General features: G+C 33.1%; 1 protein-coding gene across 1 annotated transcript; it reads left to right on the forward strand.

Moving 5' to 3' along the window:
- Positions 1-5,065: 5,065 nt before the first annotated feature.
- Positions 5,066-8,990, forward strand: LOC115703253 (uncharacterized). The gene is made up of 6 exons (XM_030630771.2): positions 5,066-5,644; positions 6,185-6,420; positions 6,501-6,759; positions 7,802-7,981; positions 8,101-8,256; positions 8,380-8,990. The coding sequence occupies exons 1-6, from the start codon at positions 5,615-5,617 to the stop codon at positions 8,554-8,556; spliced, it is 1,038 nt and encodes a 345-aa protein (XP_030486631.2). The 5' UTR covers positions 5,066-5,614; the 3' UTR covers positions 8,557-8,990.
- Positions 8,991-16,561: the final 7,571 nt, after the last annotated feature.

Consider the following 16,561-nt stretch of genomic DNA (forward strand, 5'->3'; position numbering starts at 1 on the left):
CCCAGTCTCTGTCAACTGCAGATTCAAAGCCAAACTTGAAAGTATTCGTCATCTTCTTATCCTCCGCCATGGGCACCACAGAGATCGGCTTCTTCCAGGTTTTTGCCACAAAATCCCACACTGAGGATACATCCACAGACATGGGAGCGATAACCTTCCCATACAAACAACATGCAGACAGTGCCTTTACCGAAGAAGCACACGGGGCAAGTTTCACAGAAGTTTCGTTGCATGAAAAGCACTTGCCTTTCTGAGGAGAAGAGATAGCAATAACTGTCTCCATAAATACTAACAACAGAGGACAAAAGAAAAGGACCCCAAGAAATAACTCCCACACCTAACCAATCTTACCAACCACCGAAACAAAGACTAACAATAAACACAGAACATTGAACTAAGACAAACACACCAACTCACACGAAGACAATAAAAACAACAGAGTAAGCACCAAACACGAAAGAGAACAACACACAAAAAAACGGCTAAACAACCTAAGACACCCTCACTCAAACCACTCAGTATCCAAACATGAGACAAACACAAAAGACTATAAAAAGGTCTCAGAGCAAAACACGAGAGAACCAAACAAAACTGGAAAGAGAATCAGAAAACACACAGAAACCAAAAGAAACTGGGTTGCTCTGAGGAGACACGAAGAAAACCAGCAGACAAAAAATTAATATTAATTAATATATTATCATTCTCTTCATATATATAGCATAGAGTAATTTTTTCTTATATACTCACAAATAAATACAAGAATTACACGTAAATGTTGAATCTCATAATCAAAGGTCATATTTGTATTGTGTTTTTCGTATATGGATCTCTCTTCTATTGAGTCTTGGCATATTCTATCATAAGAAAAGTCGTTGTTGACAGATAATTGAATTATGTATCTTGAATTAATATAATTTTAGGATTTTTAATTTTTGTGTATCAATGATTCTGGGTTCCTTTTTATTATTAATGATCTTTTTAAGTTTCATAAAATTTTATTATGATTTAAAATCCTACAAATTTAATTTTCGATTAACAAAATTACTAAAATTAATTAATTATTACTATATAAAACACCGCACTAGGGGTGAGCAATGGTCGGCTTAGTCGGTTTTTTTACACAAAAAAATTCAAAATTCGGTTTTTGGTTTTTAGATTATAATCATGAAAACCAACCGACCATTATATAAATGTAAAAAAACTAACTATTTTAATCCACGGTTTGGTCGGTTTGAACCGACCAAACCGAGCTTCTTTTTTTTTTTTTTAAAAAAATAAGTCTTAAAATTTTCTATAATTATTTGAAAACTAAAAAAAATTAGAGTATTGTATCAAATATCATATAATTTAAGAACAAAACTTTTTTAGTTAAATAAATAATGTAAAATATATATTTTTTTTAAAATTTGTTCAAATTATTTGTGCTACTAATATGGTAAGTTATATTAAAAAACTAATATTATTTTGTAATTGTGTGTATATAATACGTAATTACATCAAATTATAATAAAATAAAATAATGAATAATTGAGACTTTAAATAAAAAAAGATAAGAAGTAAAACTAGTTTAATAAAATTATATATTAAATAGGGTAAATTTTATTTTGGACCCTGTGTATAAGTGTATTGCAAAAGTAACCAATTGGACCATCTGTTTTGTTAAATGAAAAAATAGACCATGTATTTTCAAAAATTGTACAAATAGGACCCTAAACTGATTTTTTGTCAAAATAAAATTTAATAATAATCTGATCTAGAGATGTTATGGCAAAATTAGTTATATTTTTTGTATTTGTCCGTCTTATAAATTATCTTAAAGTTTGTTGTATTAAAAAAAATAAAATTGTTAAAAATTGAGCTCAGGGTCATATTTTTACTAATTTAGAAAATATAAGGTCTATTTTGTCATTTAACAAAACAGAGGGTCCAATTGATAATTTTTGCAAAACACAGGGTCCAAAATGGTATTTACCCTATTAAATATGTACAAAAATAATTATATTATATACAATGTATAATATATATGTTCAGTTGGTTCTCAGTTTAATCGGTTGGTTTGTCATTGACACTAAAACCGACCGTGTTAAGGCAGTTTTAACCGAAGGCGGTTTTTTCAGTTTTCAATTTTTTTGGTGTTGGTTTTTTCGGTGTTCAAACGGTTGGTGTACTCGGTTTGGTCGGTTTCCTAGATTTTTTGCTCACCCTTACACTGCATGCAAATCGCAGTTTGTTTTCTAGTTTACATCAACTTAAGGGGTATTGTTATACTCGAAATTCGGCTAGCAATCAGAGGAGGACACGTGTCAAACTGAGGAATAATACGAATCAGCACACGTAATAATAATTATATTTGAAATGGAATAACTCGTCAAATGCGAAATTGACAGAGTATATTTATAACTCGATTGACTGAATAGTCTTAGGCGAGATAAAAATATACCAACTGTTGTCTCGTGCATTAACGAGAAACCATACAACGTCAGATGTACAAGGCGAGGCGTCAACCTCGCTACGCATTAGAAGATGAGATACAATGGCCGATAAGACACTTAGCGTATAATACACGGTAGACAAACTAAGTATAATAATCAGGTAAACCCATACAACTAATAGCGAGGCGTCCATCTCGCTATAGGAAGGCGTGCTTGTGGTATCTTCACTAGTCAGCTCCAGACATCTTTTAGTGAGATTCACAGCTCCGTCAAGTCAGTTCTCTCGGATAGAAGCTGACATTCAAATGATGTTGGCTGCTGAAGTTCACTTTGTCGCGAAGAACTGCAATTGTCAGATGGAGTGTTATGACTTCAATAGCATAAATGACGAGGCTCACATTATCAACCTCGAAAAGGTGTGGGAAAAGCTCTGGCTTGATACCAGGGTTGTTGTTGCTATATTCCCAGCGAGATGTCCCAAAACTATACGATTTGTAACGTATTTAATACACGTTTATATTGACCCAGTAAAAGCGGATCAATCACAGCTGTGTGATTTTAGATATTAACCACACATATTTTACGTGGAATGTGATCAAATCCCATGATTTCAGGGGATACTTGTTGTAAAATATCAGACAACACTGTAATTAACTGCCCTCCTATGTAATTATAGATAGAGGCAAGTTAGACTGAAAAAGGGACGAAAAATTCATAAGAGAAAAGGCCCTAGATTTGTATCAGAAATCTAATAAGATTGACTCGTGGGCTATACATAATTTTAATTGCAAAATCACGTAAAAAAACCTTCAAGTTCTTACTTTTTTCTTTACTGTTTTTATTTTCTTTGCAAGTTTATCACAATTTAGGCTTAAATATAGTTAACAAAAATTTGCGTTAACAGGTATAATTGGGACATCATCTATAAAAGTGAGTATATCTTAAAAAAAATATAAAAATAAAGGTAAAAATTAAAACATATTTATTCTATATAAAGTGTGGCTATGTAACAAAATTCTTAGTTTAACGATACTTTTGGGGTTTCTACGTTAACTTTAACAAAATATCCTATTAATTAACATAATATTCTTTATTAATTTTATAATATTATTATATACATTTAAAAATAAAAATTATGTAGATATTTTATATAAAGAAATTTAAATTTAAATTTAAAATACTTAAAATATTATAGATATTTTTAATCATATTTTTAAATTTATTGGTTTAACATTGAATTAAAATAAAAAAAAAATATGTAAATATTTTATATAAAGAAATTTAAATTTAAAATATTATAAAGTGTGGCTATGTAACAAAATTCTTAGTTTAACGATACTTTTGGGGTTTCTACGTTAACTTTAACAAAATATCCTATTAATTAACATAATATTCTTTATTAATTTTATAATATTATTATATACATTTAAAAATAAAAATTATGTAGATATTTTATATAAAGAAATTTAAATTTAAATTTAAAATACTTAAAATATTATAGATATTTTTAATCATATTTTTAAATTTATTGGTTTAACATTGAATTAAAATAAAAAAAAAAATATGTAAATATTTTATATAAAGAAATTTAAATTTAAAATATTATAAATATTTTTAACTTTATTATTATTTATTTTATATTTTAAATTAAAATGGTTGTGATAAGGAATTGATTGCTTTTCATTTTAGTTATGGTAAACCGATTCACACACTATATTTTCGTAAAGTTTAGGAATAAAAAACGTTTATATCAAATTTACGAATCCAGCCCATATATAGACACTCAAATAAAATTCGAATCCAGAACTTAACACACATATCTGAATAAAAATTAAACTGTAAATGTAGATTTATGTTACTATTTTTTAAATTTCGGTATTTATTAGCAACAAATTTAATATTTTAAGTATTTATGTCACAAATTTTTTAACAGTAAAGTTAAAATTTTGATATAATTTTATTAAGTAATTATTATTAATTAAAATACACAATTTATTCTTTATATATAATTTAAAATATTTTATATATCCGCCGCGAAGCGCGGGATGTTTACTAGTTATAAATATTTTAACCATATTTTTAACTTTACTATTATTTATTTTATATTTTTAATTAAAATAGTTGTAATAAGGAATTGATTGCTTTCCATTTTATTATGGTAAACCGATTCATACACTATATTTTTCGTAAAGTTTAGGAATAAAAAACGTTTATATCAAATTTACGAATCCAATCTATATACAGACACACTTAAATTTGATTATGTGAGTTTTGGTCAAGAATATAGTAAATTACCATATTTGCATTATCAAATACATTAACTAATTAAGAAAATTTAAAAAATTTTAAAAATACGCATATATAATTATATCTAAATAACACACTAATATAGCAATAGCTCATTTTTTTTTAAATCAAAATCTCAAATCTCATTTAAAAATAAAAAAAAAATTGCATTACTTAATTAAAAAAAATTAATTATACGTATATTTTTGCAGGTAACATATAAAATTTCTTTTAAATAAAAAACGTAGTAAAATAAAGTGTGAATACAATATAATTTTTTCAATAAAATAAAGGACCAAAAATTTATATCTTTGAAAGTTTCTTTTTATTTTTTTTTTTTCTGAAAAAATTATGAGATTTTGGCAAAAATTGTGTGGCAAATTGTCAAGGATAACGTCGTAAATATTGTTGGGAAAACCAGAAAACGACGGCTTGTATCATTGGCAAAGTCCTACTTCGTCTTTCTCGTTCGTGTGGATTCCTTTTCGCTTGGATTGCGAAGAATCTCAGATGAAACCATTATATATTATAAACTCAAAGAAAGGCGTGCAACGGTCGATGGAAGCATCTAATCATTCTGTTCCTTTTCATTTGTTTTTTCTTTTTTTCCTCAATAGAAAAATAGTAAATATATAAAAATAGTAAAAGGGAAAAACCCATCAAATAAAGTTTCTCTCCCTCACTATTTCTCTTTTCATTTTTCTTTTTCTTCATATTTTGGGTTTGAATTTTATGGATTAGTGCAGTAGAGAGAAAAACTAAAGCCAACAACAACAACAAAAAAAATAATAAAAAAAAAAGAAGTACGAGAAAAAGAAAGAGAAAGAAGGAAGGAAGAAGAAGAATCTGAGCTGCCCAATGCCTTTTCGTTGGTGTCCTTTTTAAGCTTCGAGACCATGGCTGACGATCTATTTTTCTTCACCAAGGTCTACCTTTTAATCTTTCTCTATATACAATTTTTTTGTTTCTTGTATATATATGACTCTTGCCTCTTGTCGTTTGCCATTTCTTTTTCCTTAGATTATATTATAATGGGGTTGCATGTGAAATATCGGATCTGGGTTAAGATTAATCAAACAATATTTTTCCTGTTTTTTCGGCTTTCATTTGATAGTATATTCTAGATGAAGATTTCTTATTTATAATATTTATTTTTTCCCACTATTTTGATATGTATAGTAGTTGCCATGTCGTCTGATTTAGCTTCTCTTAGGTTGATTCTTCTTTGCACTTTATTTTGTCTTTTCTTTTTTAATTTTATTTGTTTATGTGTATAAATTTTGCTGCTTCTTGTGCCAATAGTCATGTGATTTGCTTTTTCTAACTCTGCTATGATTAATCTGATCGGCTCATCCAATTTTGGCCTTTGTGAGAAAACAAATAAGTTGATACCCCATGTGGGTTTTATTGTCTCTGTCCTTGTATGTTTTCCTCCCTTCACATAAGCTAAATTTAGAGAATTTCAGGATGTTTTACTGATAAAGGCGCCCAAGAAATCTCCATTGGTGTTGAGGATGATTGTATTGGTATTTGCAATGGTGTGTGGTGTATATATATGCTCCATTTGTCTGAAGCAAGTTAGCACCCGGAACAAGGTTGGATATTTGAATCTCCAGGTGATTGAAAAGCCTTGTCAAGAACCGAATATTGAATCCTTGGAAACTCCTCTTGTGCACTACCCCAAACCCAAGAATTATAGCAGGTATAAAGCTGTTTATTAGTTTTGGGTTTTGGGCTTGATTTCATTTGAAAGACAATTACATGATTTGTCATGTATTTCAGGGCTGAATGCGCATGCAATCCTGTGCGATATTTCGCCATTTTATCAATGCAGAGGTCTGGAAGTGGGTGGTTTGAAACATTGTTGAATAACCATACTAACATTAGCTCAAATGGGGAGGTATTCTCCGTCAAAGTTAGGAGAAGTAACATCTCAACCATTGTGGAGACTTTGGATAGAATTTACAATCTAGACTGGTTTAGTAGTGCCTCAAAGAATGAGTGTACAGCTGCAGTAGGGTTAAAGTGGATGCTTAATCAGGTGAATATATATGCTCTAGAAATTTGATTTCTTATTTACCATGTGCTATTTGCCTTGGTTGCACAATTATTTAGTTTGTTTAAAAAACAAAGCATTAGATTTTAGTGCAACTAGTAGCAAATGTACATCATATCTAATTTTCTGACACTGCACGCTGAAGAAGCTTGAGACATTTGTGTTTTTCACCTGCTTTGACATGCATGCCTAGTTTATAGATAGCTGTTGTCTGAATAACCAGGACATGTTAGATTGGTTCTTCTCGGTTTGTCTGTAGGGAAAATGTGGCTGGCTACATGACATATCAAATCGATTTCATCTTGTGTTGTTTTGAATTTTTTGGAACTGGATGTAATTGATTGCTTTCGGTTATATGAGAAACTAACTATACTTTTTCCTTACAAATTTGATGTAGACTCCACTATAAGTTCTATCTGATCTCCGATCCCTAACAATTTAAATTTAAGAACCAACCCTTTTGCAACTTTGTGTAGAATAAAAAGCATCTTGTCCGACCCACTTGAAGTTCCTATGATGACCTTGTGCTCACTGATTGAGGGTTCATTTGGTACGGTGTATTAAATCGTGTTGTATTATATAATATTATATTAAACTGTCTTGTATATTATATTTTTTATATAATTATTGTTAAATTTTGATTCATATATAATATGAATATACAAGTCAATATCAAATATAGTACTTTATAAAAAATGACATATAATACAATTATATTTAATATTATACAATATGGTGTATTATGGTGCACCAAAAGGACCCTTATCCTGTACCAAATAGGTCTTCGTGTCTGAGAAGTTCTAAATCATTAAATGCATAAACGTTAAGGCATCAATTTATTGATAGAAAAGAAAAAATGATTTAAAAATAAAAAAGTTTGGAAAACCATACTCTTAATACTAGTGCACGTTCTGGCATCATTCTGTGAGGACTCCTTTACACTTGCGTTTCATGAGCTCACAACTGAATGTAAGGTTTTGTTCTGCATAGAAGAAGAGATTTTGGCCTAATTGAAAAATATTTGCAGGGTTTAATGCAGCATCACAAGGAAATAGTGAAGTATTTTGAAAGTCGAGGTGTTACTGCAATCTTTCTCTTTCGTAGAAATCTTTTGCGCAGGATGATCTCAGTTCTCGCAAATTCTTATGATAGAGAAGTCAAGTTACTGAATGGAACACACAAGTCCCATGTACATTCTCCCCTTGAGGTCTCCCTCTCTCTCTCTCTCTCTCTCTCTCTCTCTCTCTCTCTCTCTCTCTCTCTCACCCACACACACATACACACACACTTCCAAGATTTTTAACTCATCTTTCCAATGGTTTTCAGGCAGACATACTGGCGAAGTACAAGCCAACAGTTAATGCAGCATTGCTGATACCCAACTTGAAACAAGTAGAAGAGACAACAACCAAAGCTTTGGAGTACTTCAAGAGTACGAGGCATATGGTTGTTTACTACGAGGATGTAGTCAAAAACCGCACTGTAAGCAATCTTTACTCAATATACATGACTGAGCTTGATCTGTTATGTCAGAATACTGAGTATCACTATAGTTTGATCATGATTTTTGTTGTTCTTTCTTATATTATTTTTGCATGTGTGCAGAAGCTTACAGATGTTCAAGATTTTTTAAAGGTTCCGCGAATGGAACTAAAGAGCCGCCAAGTGAAGATTCACAAAGGTTCTTTGTCTAATCTGGTTGAAAATTGGGATGACATCCAAAAGGCTCTCACAGGAACACCATTTGAGAGCTTCCTTCATGCAGATTATCGAAGAAGATAAAATCAAGCACTGGTCGTGATTGTACAGTACATACAAGGTTCTCTTCTTTTAACATTGCTTTTCACAGGCTGGAGAACCTAACAGAATTTTTTCCTGTTGAAATTTTGGCTGCAGCATTGAAAGAAAAGAGGAAATACTTTATTTCTTTACTGCTATAGTTTAGAGTGCTATTTTTTTTTCTTGCGTCTTTTTTTTTTCCTTTCAATTTTCACATTGACATTTAATATTCAATTAATTCTTTCTATTTCATTTTAGTCTTTGCATATCGTCACAACTATTTGTTAAACATCATAAAATTTTGTGTAATGATTTTCTTATTTGTCCTTTTGCCCTCCTATAAGCACAATCGCTATGGAGACAAATTGAAGAGGCAAATATTTCACGCTAATTAATTTAAGTTAAAGTCCAAATGACAAAGCGTTGCTTCATAAGTTTCTTGTAGTGAGCATGAAATGGTAGTTATTAGATCCAATTTCTGAACCTTATGTCTCAAGTTGACAGAAATGATCCATGAGAAAGTGAAACTGCCTTTTAAGTTGCTTAAGTGTAGAATGGTCTCATCTTTTAATTATCCTCCCTCACAGTGAGCGAAAAATGGCACAGAAGAAATAAACGTGCTAGGTGTTCACTAAGGATCCAATGCAATCTACACGATCTAATCTAATTCAATTTGCAAAATGAGGATATCCGAACTTGTACAGATTGGATTGGATTGAAAAATCTAAAATCCGCACTTGTGCGGATTGGATGTTGTTTGACCAAAAAAAGTAACCGATTCAATTCAATCCGCACTTAATTATATATAGTTTTAAAAAATTATAATATATAATATATATTAATTTTCTAATAATATTAAAAAAAAAGACAAACTTTTAAGGGGTATTATCCCATATACTATTTTTTTAATTTTTTTTTTTCAAATTTACGGTTTGGGTTTCTAAAGTGGTTGCAGCGCTAGTTGCAATAGGGGTTTCTGGTCGATTTTTTGTTGCAATTTGGGTTGCAACGCTAGTTGCAATAGGAGTTTCTATGTAAAATTCCGTAAAAATGCAAAAAAAAATTATGTAAGGTACGACTGGAGGACACGTGTCAAGGTAAAGGGAATGTGAATCGGTGCCATATATTTTTATGGAATAACTCATTAATTGTGTAAGTATCAGAGTATATTTGTAACCCGCTGACTGTAAGGTCTTAGGCGAGGAATCAATATACGAATTGGTACTTAGTGTCTAACGAGAAACCATATGTCGCTAAAGGAGAATAGCGAGGCATTGGAGAAAAGTAACACATACCCTAGCTTGCAAAAAGCAAACTAAGTGTAAAAGTCGAATCGGCTCGAAGAACAAGAATGCGAGATGACCATCTCGCTACGAGAAAGCTCCTTATAGTTCCATCTAACTAACAGGAGCGAGGCTCATAACCCTGGCAAGTTAGAAGATTTCCATATACCCGCAATCGACGTAAAACATTTCAAGTCGACTTCGGAAAGAAGGATGGTTCCAGCTCGCCATTGGGATCACTACAATCAAGTTTTTGTCGAGGCATCTCCAGATTCAACAATTAAATACGTGTTTAATACACGATATTTCTGACCCAGTAAAAGTGGGAAAATTACAGCTAAATGATTTTCAAAATCATACACTGCATTTACATTTCATAATATGTAATCACATCCCACGATTTAAGGGATAATGACTGTAATTACATTTTGGTCAGCCTTGTAATTAACTACCACTATGCAATTATAAATAGTGGCAAACAATCTCAAAAAATGGATGAAAAAAATCTTACGCAAGAGGCCCTATAAAAATACTCAGAAATCTGAATAAGATTGACTCGTGGACTATGCAGAATTTTAACTGCAAAACCACGTAAAAAACCCAGTGTTCATATTTTATTTTTCTATAGCTTTATAATTTCTGTGTTGAATCATAATCGTGAGGCTCAAATTTAGTTAACGAAAATCTGCGTTAACAATTATAATTACAAATTAATTTTTACAATCAATTACTAAATAAGATTCTTTTAGTAGTTTTTTTTTTTTACTTAAAGTAGTAAAATATTCGTAGTAAAACTCTTTATAACTTAAAATTGTTACACATATGTTTCTAATTAAAAAAAAATTAATTAGTGAGAATGACCTCTGATTAAAGGTAATTTGCACTCTACCCTACTTTTAATTTGGGGTGTCCATAAAATAGTCAATCTAATTTACTCAGCACGATCCAATCCACAAAGTGTGAATATCTGCACTTGTGCGAATTGGATGTGATTAGAAAATTTAAAATCTGCACTTGCGCTGATTGGATGTTGATTAATATGTAAACGTAACCGATTCAATCTAATCAACACATATTTATATATATATTTTTAAAAAATATATACAATTAATATTTTAGTATAAAAAATAATAATTAAAAATTTTAATACACATGATACAAATATATTTCAAAACATAATGATCAAATATATATTTATTTTTTATTTATATGAAAAATATAATCTAAAAAAAATTAACATTTCTTTATGCGTACAATTTTTTTCTTCTTGCTTTTGAATTTGTTATTTCTTGTTTTATTTATATTAATTTGTAATCGAAGCCCTAAAACAATAATGTAGTGAATGAATCACTCTCAAACACCCAATCAAGAATACAATGCAGCAATCAAAATAAAACAAAAATAACCAATACAATTTGATCGCAAACTATGCTAATAAAACTAGCAACTTAAAGAACAAATCAAAGATAAAAATTAACACCAAGAGTTGAAAAACATAGACCTTCTTCTAAGCACCACAATTTGTACTCCTTTACACCATTGGGGTATCCTATGAATATGCATTTGATAGCTCTTGGCTCGAGCTTGTCTTGTCTGATATGGACATATGCAGTGCAGCCAAACACTTTTAAGTGTTCATAGCTTGGTTTCTTGCCAGTCCAAGCTTCCTGAGGGGTCTTAAAATTCAAAGCTACAAATGTGCATCTATTGATCAAATAGCTGGCTGTTGTGACAGCTTCTCCCTAGAATTTTCTACTAAGATTTGCACCCTTTAGCATGCACCTCACTCTCTTTTAGGAGAGTTCTGTTTATCCTCTCAACAACTCCATTTTGCTGAGGGGTATTTCTCAGTGTTGTGTTTGGCAATTCTAACATTGCTACACTACCCGTCAAATTCTTTGGAGCAAAATTCAAGCCCATTGTCAGTCCTCAGCTTCATGACCTTCAAACCAATTTGGTTTTTAGTGAGAGTTTTCCAATTAATGAAACTCTCTAGGGCTTGATCCTAAGATTTCAAGAGCATTACCCAAACTTTTCTTGAGTAATCATCAACAATGCTCATGAAATAATTTGCTCCACCCAAGGATGGAACCTTGGCTGCTCCCCAAAAATCAGAGTGAATGTAGGCCAGTGGGATGTTGTTGTATTTGTGCCTTTGCCAAATTTCAGCCTGCAATGCTTCCCATAGATGCATTCTTCACAATAATCTAACTTCCCACTGAGTTTGCCATTGAGAACCCCCTTTTTCAGCAACTCTGCAATCCATCTCTCACTAATGTGGCCAAGTCTTTGATGCCAAAGCTGAATGAGATCAGTTTCTTTACTAGAAACTAAGGCTGCTGTTCCAACCACAGACTTACCAGTGAGAAAATATAGGCCATTTCTGAACTCGTCTTTGATGACAACAATTTCTCCCTTAAAAACATTCATTTGGCTGCCCTCAATCTTCACAGTACAACCATTGGAAGCTAGAACACCAATTGACAACAAGTTTCTTCTCAGATCAGGTACAAATCTCACATTTGTAATTGTTCTAGCACCACCATCATGCATCCTGATGACAACAAAATCAATGCCTTGCACCTTACAAGCCTTGTTATTTCCAAATTGAATTGACCCCCCTGAAATTTCTTCAAAGCTACTGAAAAGATCTTTATTTGGACACATGTGGAAGGAAAATCCAGAATCCAATATCCAATCTCCATTGGATACACTGTTTGTAACAACCAGCACATCACCAGATTCATATCCATTTGACACTAAACCAGCTTCTCTAACATTAGATTTTCCTTTTTTATTTGTTTTATTCTTGAGCAGATAATACTCTGATTTATAATGCCCTTCCTTTTTACAGTAATTGTAGAATTTTCCTAGTTTAAACTTGGATTTTCCTTTGTGATGATTGTTGTTGTTGTGGCCATGAGAGTTCTTGAAATTCTTCTAATCTTTTATGTCAAATCTTCCTCGAGCCAAGAATCCTTCTCCATTGGTTTCTCCTTTTTCTTCTGATTTCATTTGAATCTCCTTGAAATTGAAAGCAGCTTTCACTTCTGCCAGGGTTAGAGTATCCTTCCCATATAATATAGTATCAATAAAATGTTCATAGGATTTAGGAAGAGAATTGAGAAGAATTTTACCTTGATCTTCCTAATCACTCTTCACACCAATATTAGACATTTTAAGGATAATTCTATTGAACTCATCCAGGTGCTTTCTAAGCTCCTTCGTCTCTTCCATTCTGAGGGTGTATAACTTTTCTTGAGTTACAATTTGTTTGCCAAAGATTTCTTGAGATAGATCGAGGCAAGTTTGTCTTAAAGTGCAGCTGCAGTCTCCTCATGTGAGACTTCTCTCAAAACTTCATCTCTAAGGCTCAAGATGATTGCATTGTGTGCTTTGCTCTTTGTTTCTTTCTTGGTTTTCTCATCTTTGATGTTGTTCAAGTCATCTGCATTCAAAGCTTCAGAGATCTCTTGATGAACAAGAAGTGCTTTCATCCACAAACCAAAATTATTTGCACCATTGAACTTGTCCACCACGAATCTTGTAGATGACATGGCTGCAATTCTTAATCTTCAAAACTAGGTTCTTGATGTCTTTGATCTCCCTCGGCTCTGATACCACTGGTAGTGAATTAATCACTCTCAACAACCTAATCAAGAACACAATGCAGCAATCAAAATGAAACAAAAATAACCAACACAGTTTGATCACAAACTGTTCTAATAAAACCAGCAACCTAAAGAACATATCAAAGAGAAAAATTAACACCAAGAGTTGAAAAACATAGACCTTTATTGATGTTGAACAAGTACAAGAGTGTGTTGAATACAATGAAGAAAGGATGAGAAGAAATTACAATGAACCTCACAAATGGGAACCAAGATCAGCTACACTTGATTGATTCCCTTATACATCCTTCCTTTTCACTCTCTTTATTCCTAAAATCTAAATTTACAACTTAACTAAAAGTGTGTTACAAGGTCTATTTATAATATTTAAAGTTGGTTGTTTGTTGAGACAACAAATTTGGGCACCAACTGTCAAAACATAACACATTAGCAAAAGATAAAACATAAAATGGCTGAACTAAACACCACAAACAATAATTTATTTTGTTTTGTTGTTGTTGTTTTTTAAAAGTGTTTATTTGTTGTTAGTTATGTGAAAAAAATATTTTTTAATAAATATTAAATTATTAAATATTACAAAGTAATCATTCTAAAATAATCGATTCAATCTGCACTTTTACGGATTGGATTGAATTGGATTAGATTTAAGTACTATGTGGATTGAATTGAATTAAAAATATAAATTTGCACTAAGTGTAGATTGAATGTACGATAAGCAAAATAATACAGATTAGATCAAATGAATACCCTTATTTTCAGTAATTGTTCGTAAAACTAGAAGTTATATTTTCAACCATTGAAGGTACATTGACTGAGGTACTATATGGGTAGCTCAAAGTAGAGTTATATATAATTATGAAAGGGATAATTATATAAGGCACCATTTTATGTAAAAAAAAAATATTACATTTTTACGTTTAAAGAATTTTTTTACATTTTTACGGTTTTTCATAAAAACAACATGAAAACAACAAAAAAATGACATAAAAGTAACATGAAAAGAACATCTAAATAACATCAAAACAACAACAAAAAATAACATACAAATAATAAAATATCAACAACAAATTAACATGAGTACAACGTAAAAAGACTTTATTTTCTGTTGTTGCCCCTAATTTTTCCCAATATACGTGGACCAACCAAACAAGGACACGTGGATCAAGCAATGTACAATCCAAAATATTTGCTAAGTCTTTATGCTGTAAGGTGGCTTCCAGGACGTAGCTCCCAGAGAAGGCATATGGAACCCCATATGCTCCCGGAAGCTTGAAGTAACGTTAAGGCATCTCCGTGACGTGTCAGGTTTCTCCTGAGCAATCAAGTCGCATTTAATGCCGCATGGGAGGAAGCGTGTTGGGACTGCTACACGCAATAAAGTCTGACGGCACAACCTCCAACCAGCAGCTACAAAGTAATGATCATTTAAGTCTAGCGACGGCTACACTGTGAAGAGTCACATCAGACAAAAGGCAATAAGGACATTCCACATAAAAACCCTACAACACCTAGGGATTTGACCATGCATTACCCATGGTATATTCATTGGGAATGCCCAACTTTATGCATACTTACAGATGCATTTGTAATGATAATTCTGGGGATCACCCCACCAAAAACACTATAAATACCCCCTCAAAGCTCATTAAATGGGATCGAGAATCTTGGGCTGCATAAAAGCAAGTAGAGTAAATACTCACCAAGAACATTCTCTGTATTTATAAGAGTGAAACACTCCCCAAATACATCCTCTGTATTAAATATATCCATAAATAAAAAAGACTCGTGGACTAAGGCTCATTAACGCCCCAACCACGTAAAAATCCTTCTCTAATTTTCTTACAGCTCTCTAACTTTATAATATTTTATTAGTTGCCGAAAACCTCGGTCAAAATTTTGGTGCTTTCATTGAGAGCTGAAGAAACCATTGTAAACGAACACTTGACTTCACAACCATGGTGGAGACTAGGAGTACTCGTCAGCCTCGCCCTCTAGAAGATGCTCAAGACCCAAATGAGGAAGATGTAGCCTCAAGAGCAGCCGAGGGTTCCGAGGAAGAAGAAGGAATTCCAGATGATGACTACGAGGGAAACCTCGATGAGTATGCCTACGACGAAGGTAGTTACTCAGAGTTGGTGCTCCTCAGACAAAAAGCTATCGATCACGAAGCCGAGATCGAAGCTCAGAAAGCACAAAACCAAAAAATGCAAGAAGTGATGCTGGCCATGCAAAAAGCCATGGAGGTGGCTGGCATTCACGTTCATCCCAAGGCAATGACTACTGGACTTGGCAAGGAACCAGAGACGTCCTCGCCTAGTTCCCAACAGCAGAAGTCTAGCGAGCCTAGCCCTATAAGGTACCCTGCTGAAGGGAACCAAACAAAAAACCCTACCTCTACCCCAGCGCGAAAGAAAAAGGCACAGGATCCGCGAAAGGTCCGCTCAGATTTCCCTAAAGGGAAAGGTCCGCAGAGGGGCAAGCCCCAAAAAGGGAGCTTTGGCCCTCAGGATCGAGAGGACTGAAAAAGCGTTTCCATGCACCAAGAGCCCGGGGGTAGAGGAAGAAGAGGACAGAGGTGTCCTCCCGTTGACCTGAGAAATCAAATCAATGGGCACCAAGGTGACCTCCGGGATCACCTTGACCAAAAAAGATACGGACCCGCGGTCTCCACGGGTACGTTAAATGAAGGAATTATGGCGGAACTCGCCATACTTCGAAAAGACATTGCCCGAGTCTCCCGAAGGCAGAAAGGGGACGACTCCGACTCAGATAGCGAGGACCGGGAGCCATGTGCTAAGCACATCCTGGAGGCGGAACTCCCTAAGAACTTCAAGATGCCCGAAATGGCAGCTTATACCGGGAACTCCGATCCTAGCGACCACTTATCACGGTTCAACCGTGTCATGACGGTCATGAGAGTCAGCAATGACGCCAAATGTCTGTGCTTCCCACTTACTCTAAGTGGGTCCGCGGAGGAATGGTTCAAGAAGCTGGAACCAGGATCCGTGGGCTGTTGGAACAAGCTACAGACCAATTTCCGGAGACAGTTTGTCGCCGCAAGAAAGGTCAACCTGGAGGTCAGTGCCTTGACTA

The sequence above is a fragment of the Cannabis sativa genome, chromosome X, assembly GCF_029168945.1.
Source record: "Cannabis sativa cultivar Pink pepper isolate KNU-18-1 chromosome X, ASM2916894v1, whole genome shotgun sequence".
Lineage (NCBI taxonomy): Eukaryota > Viridiplantae > Streptophyta > Magnoliopsida > Rosales > Cannabaceae > Cannabis > Cannabis sativa.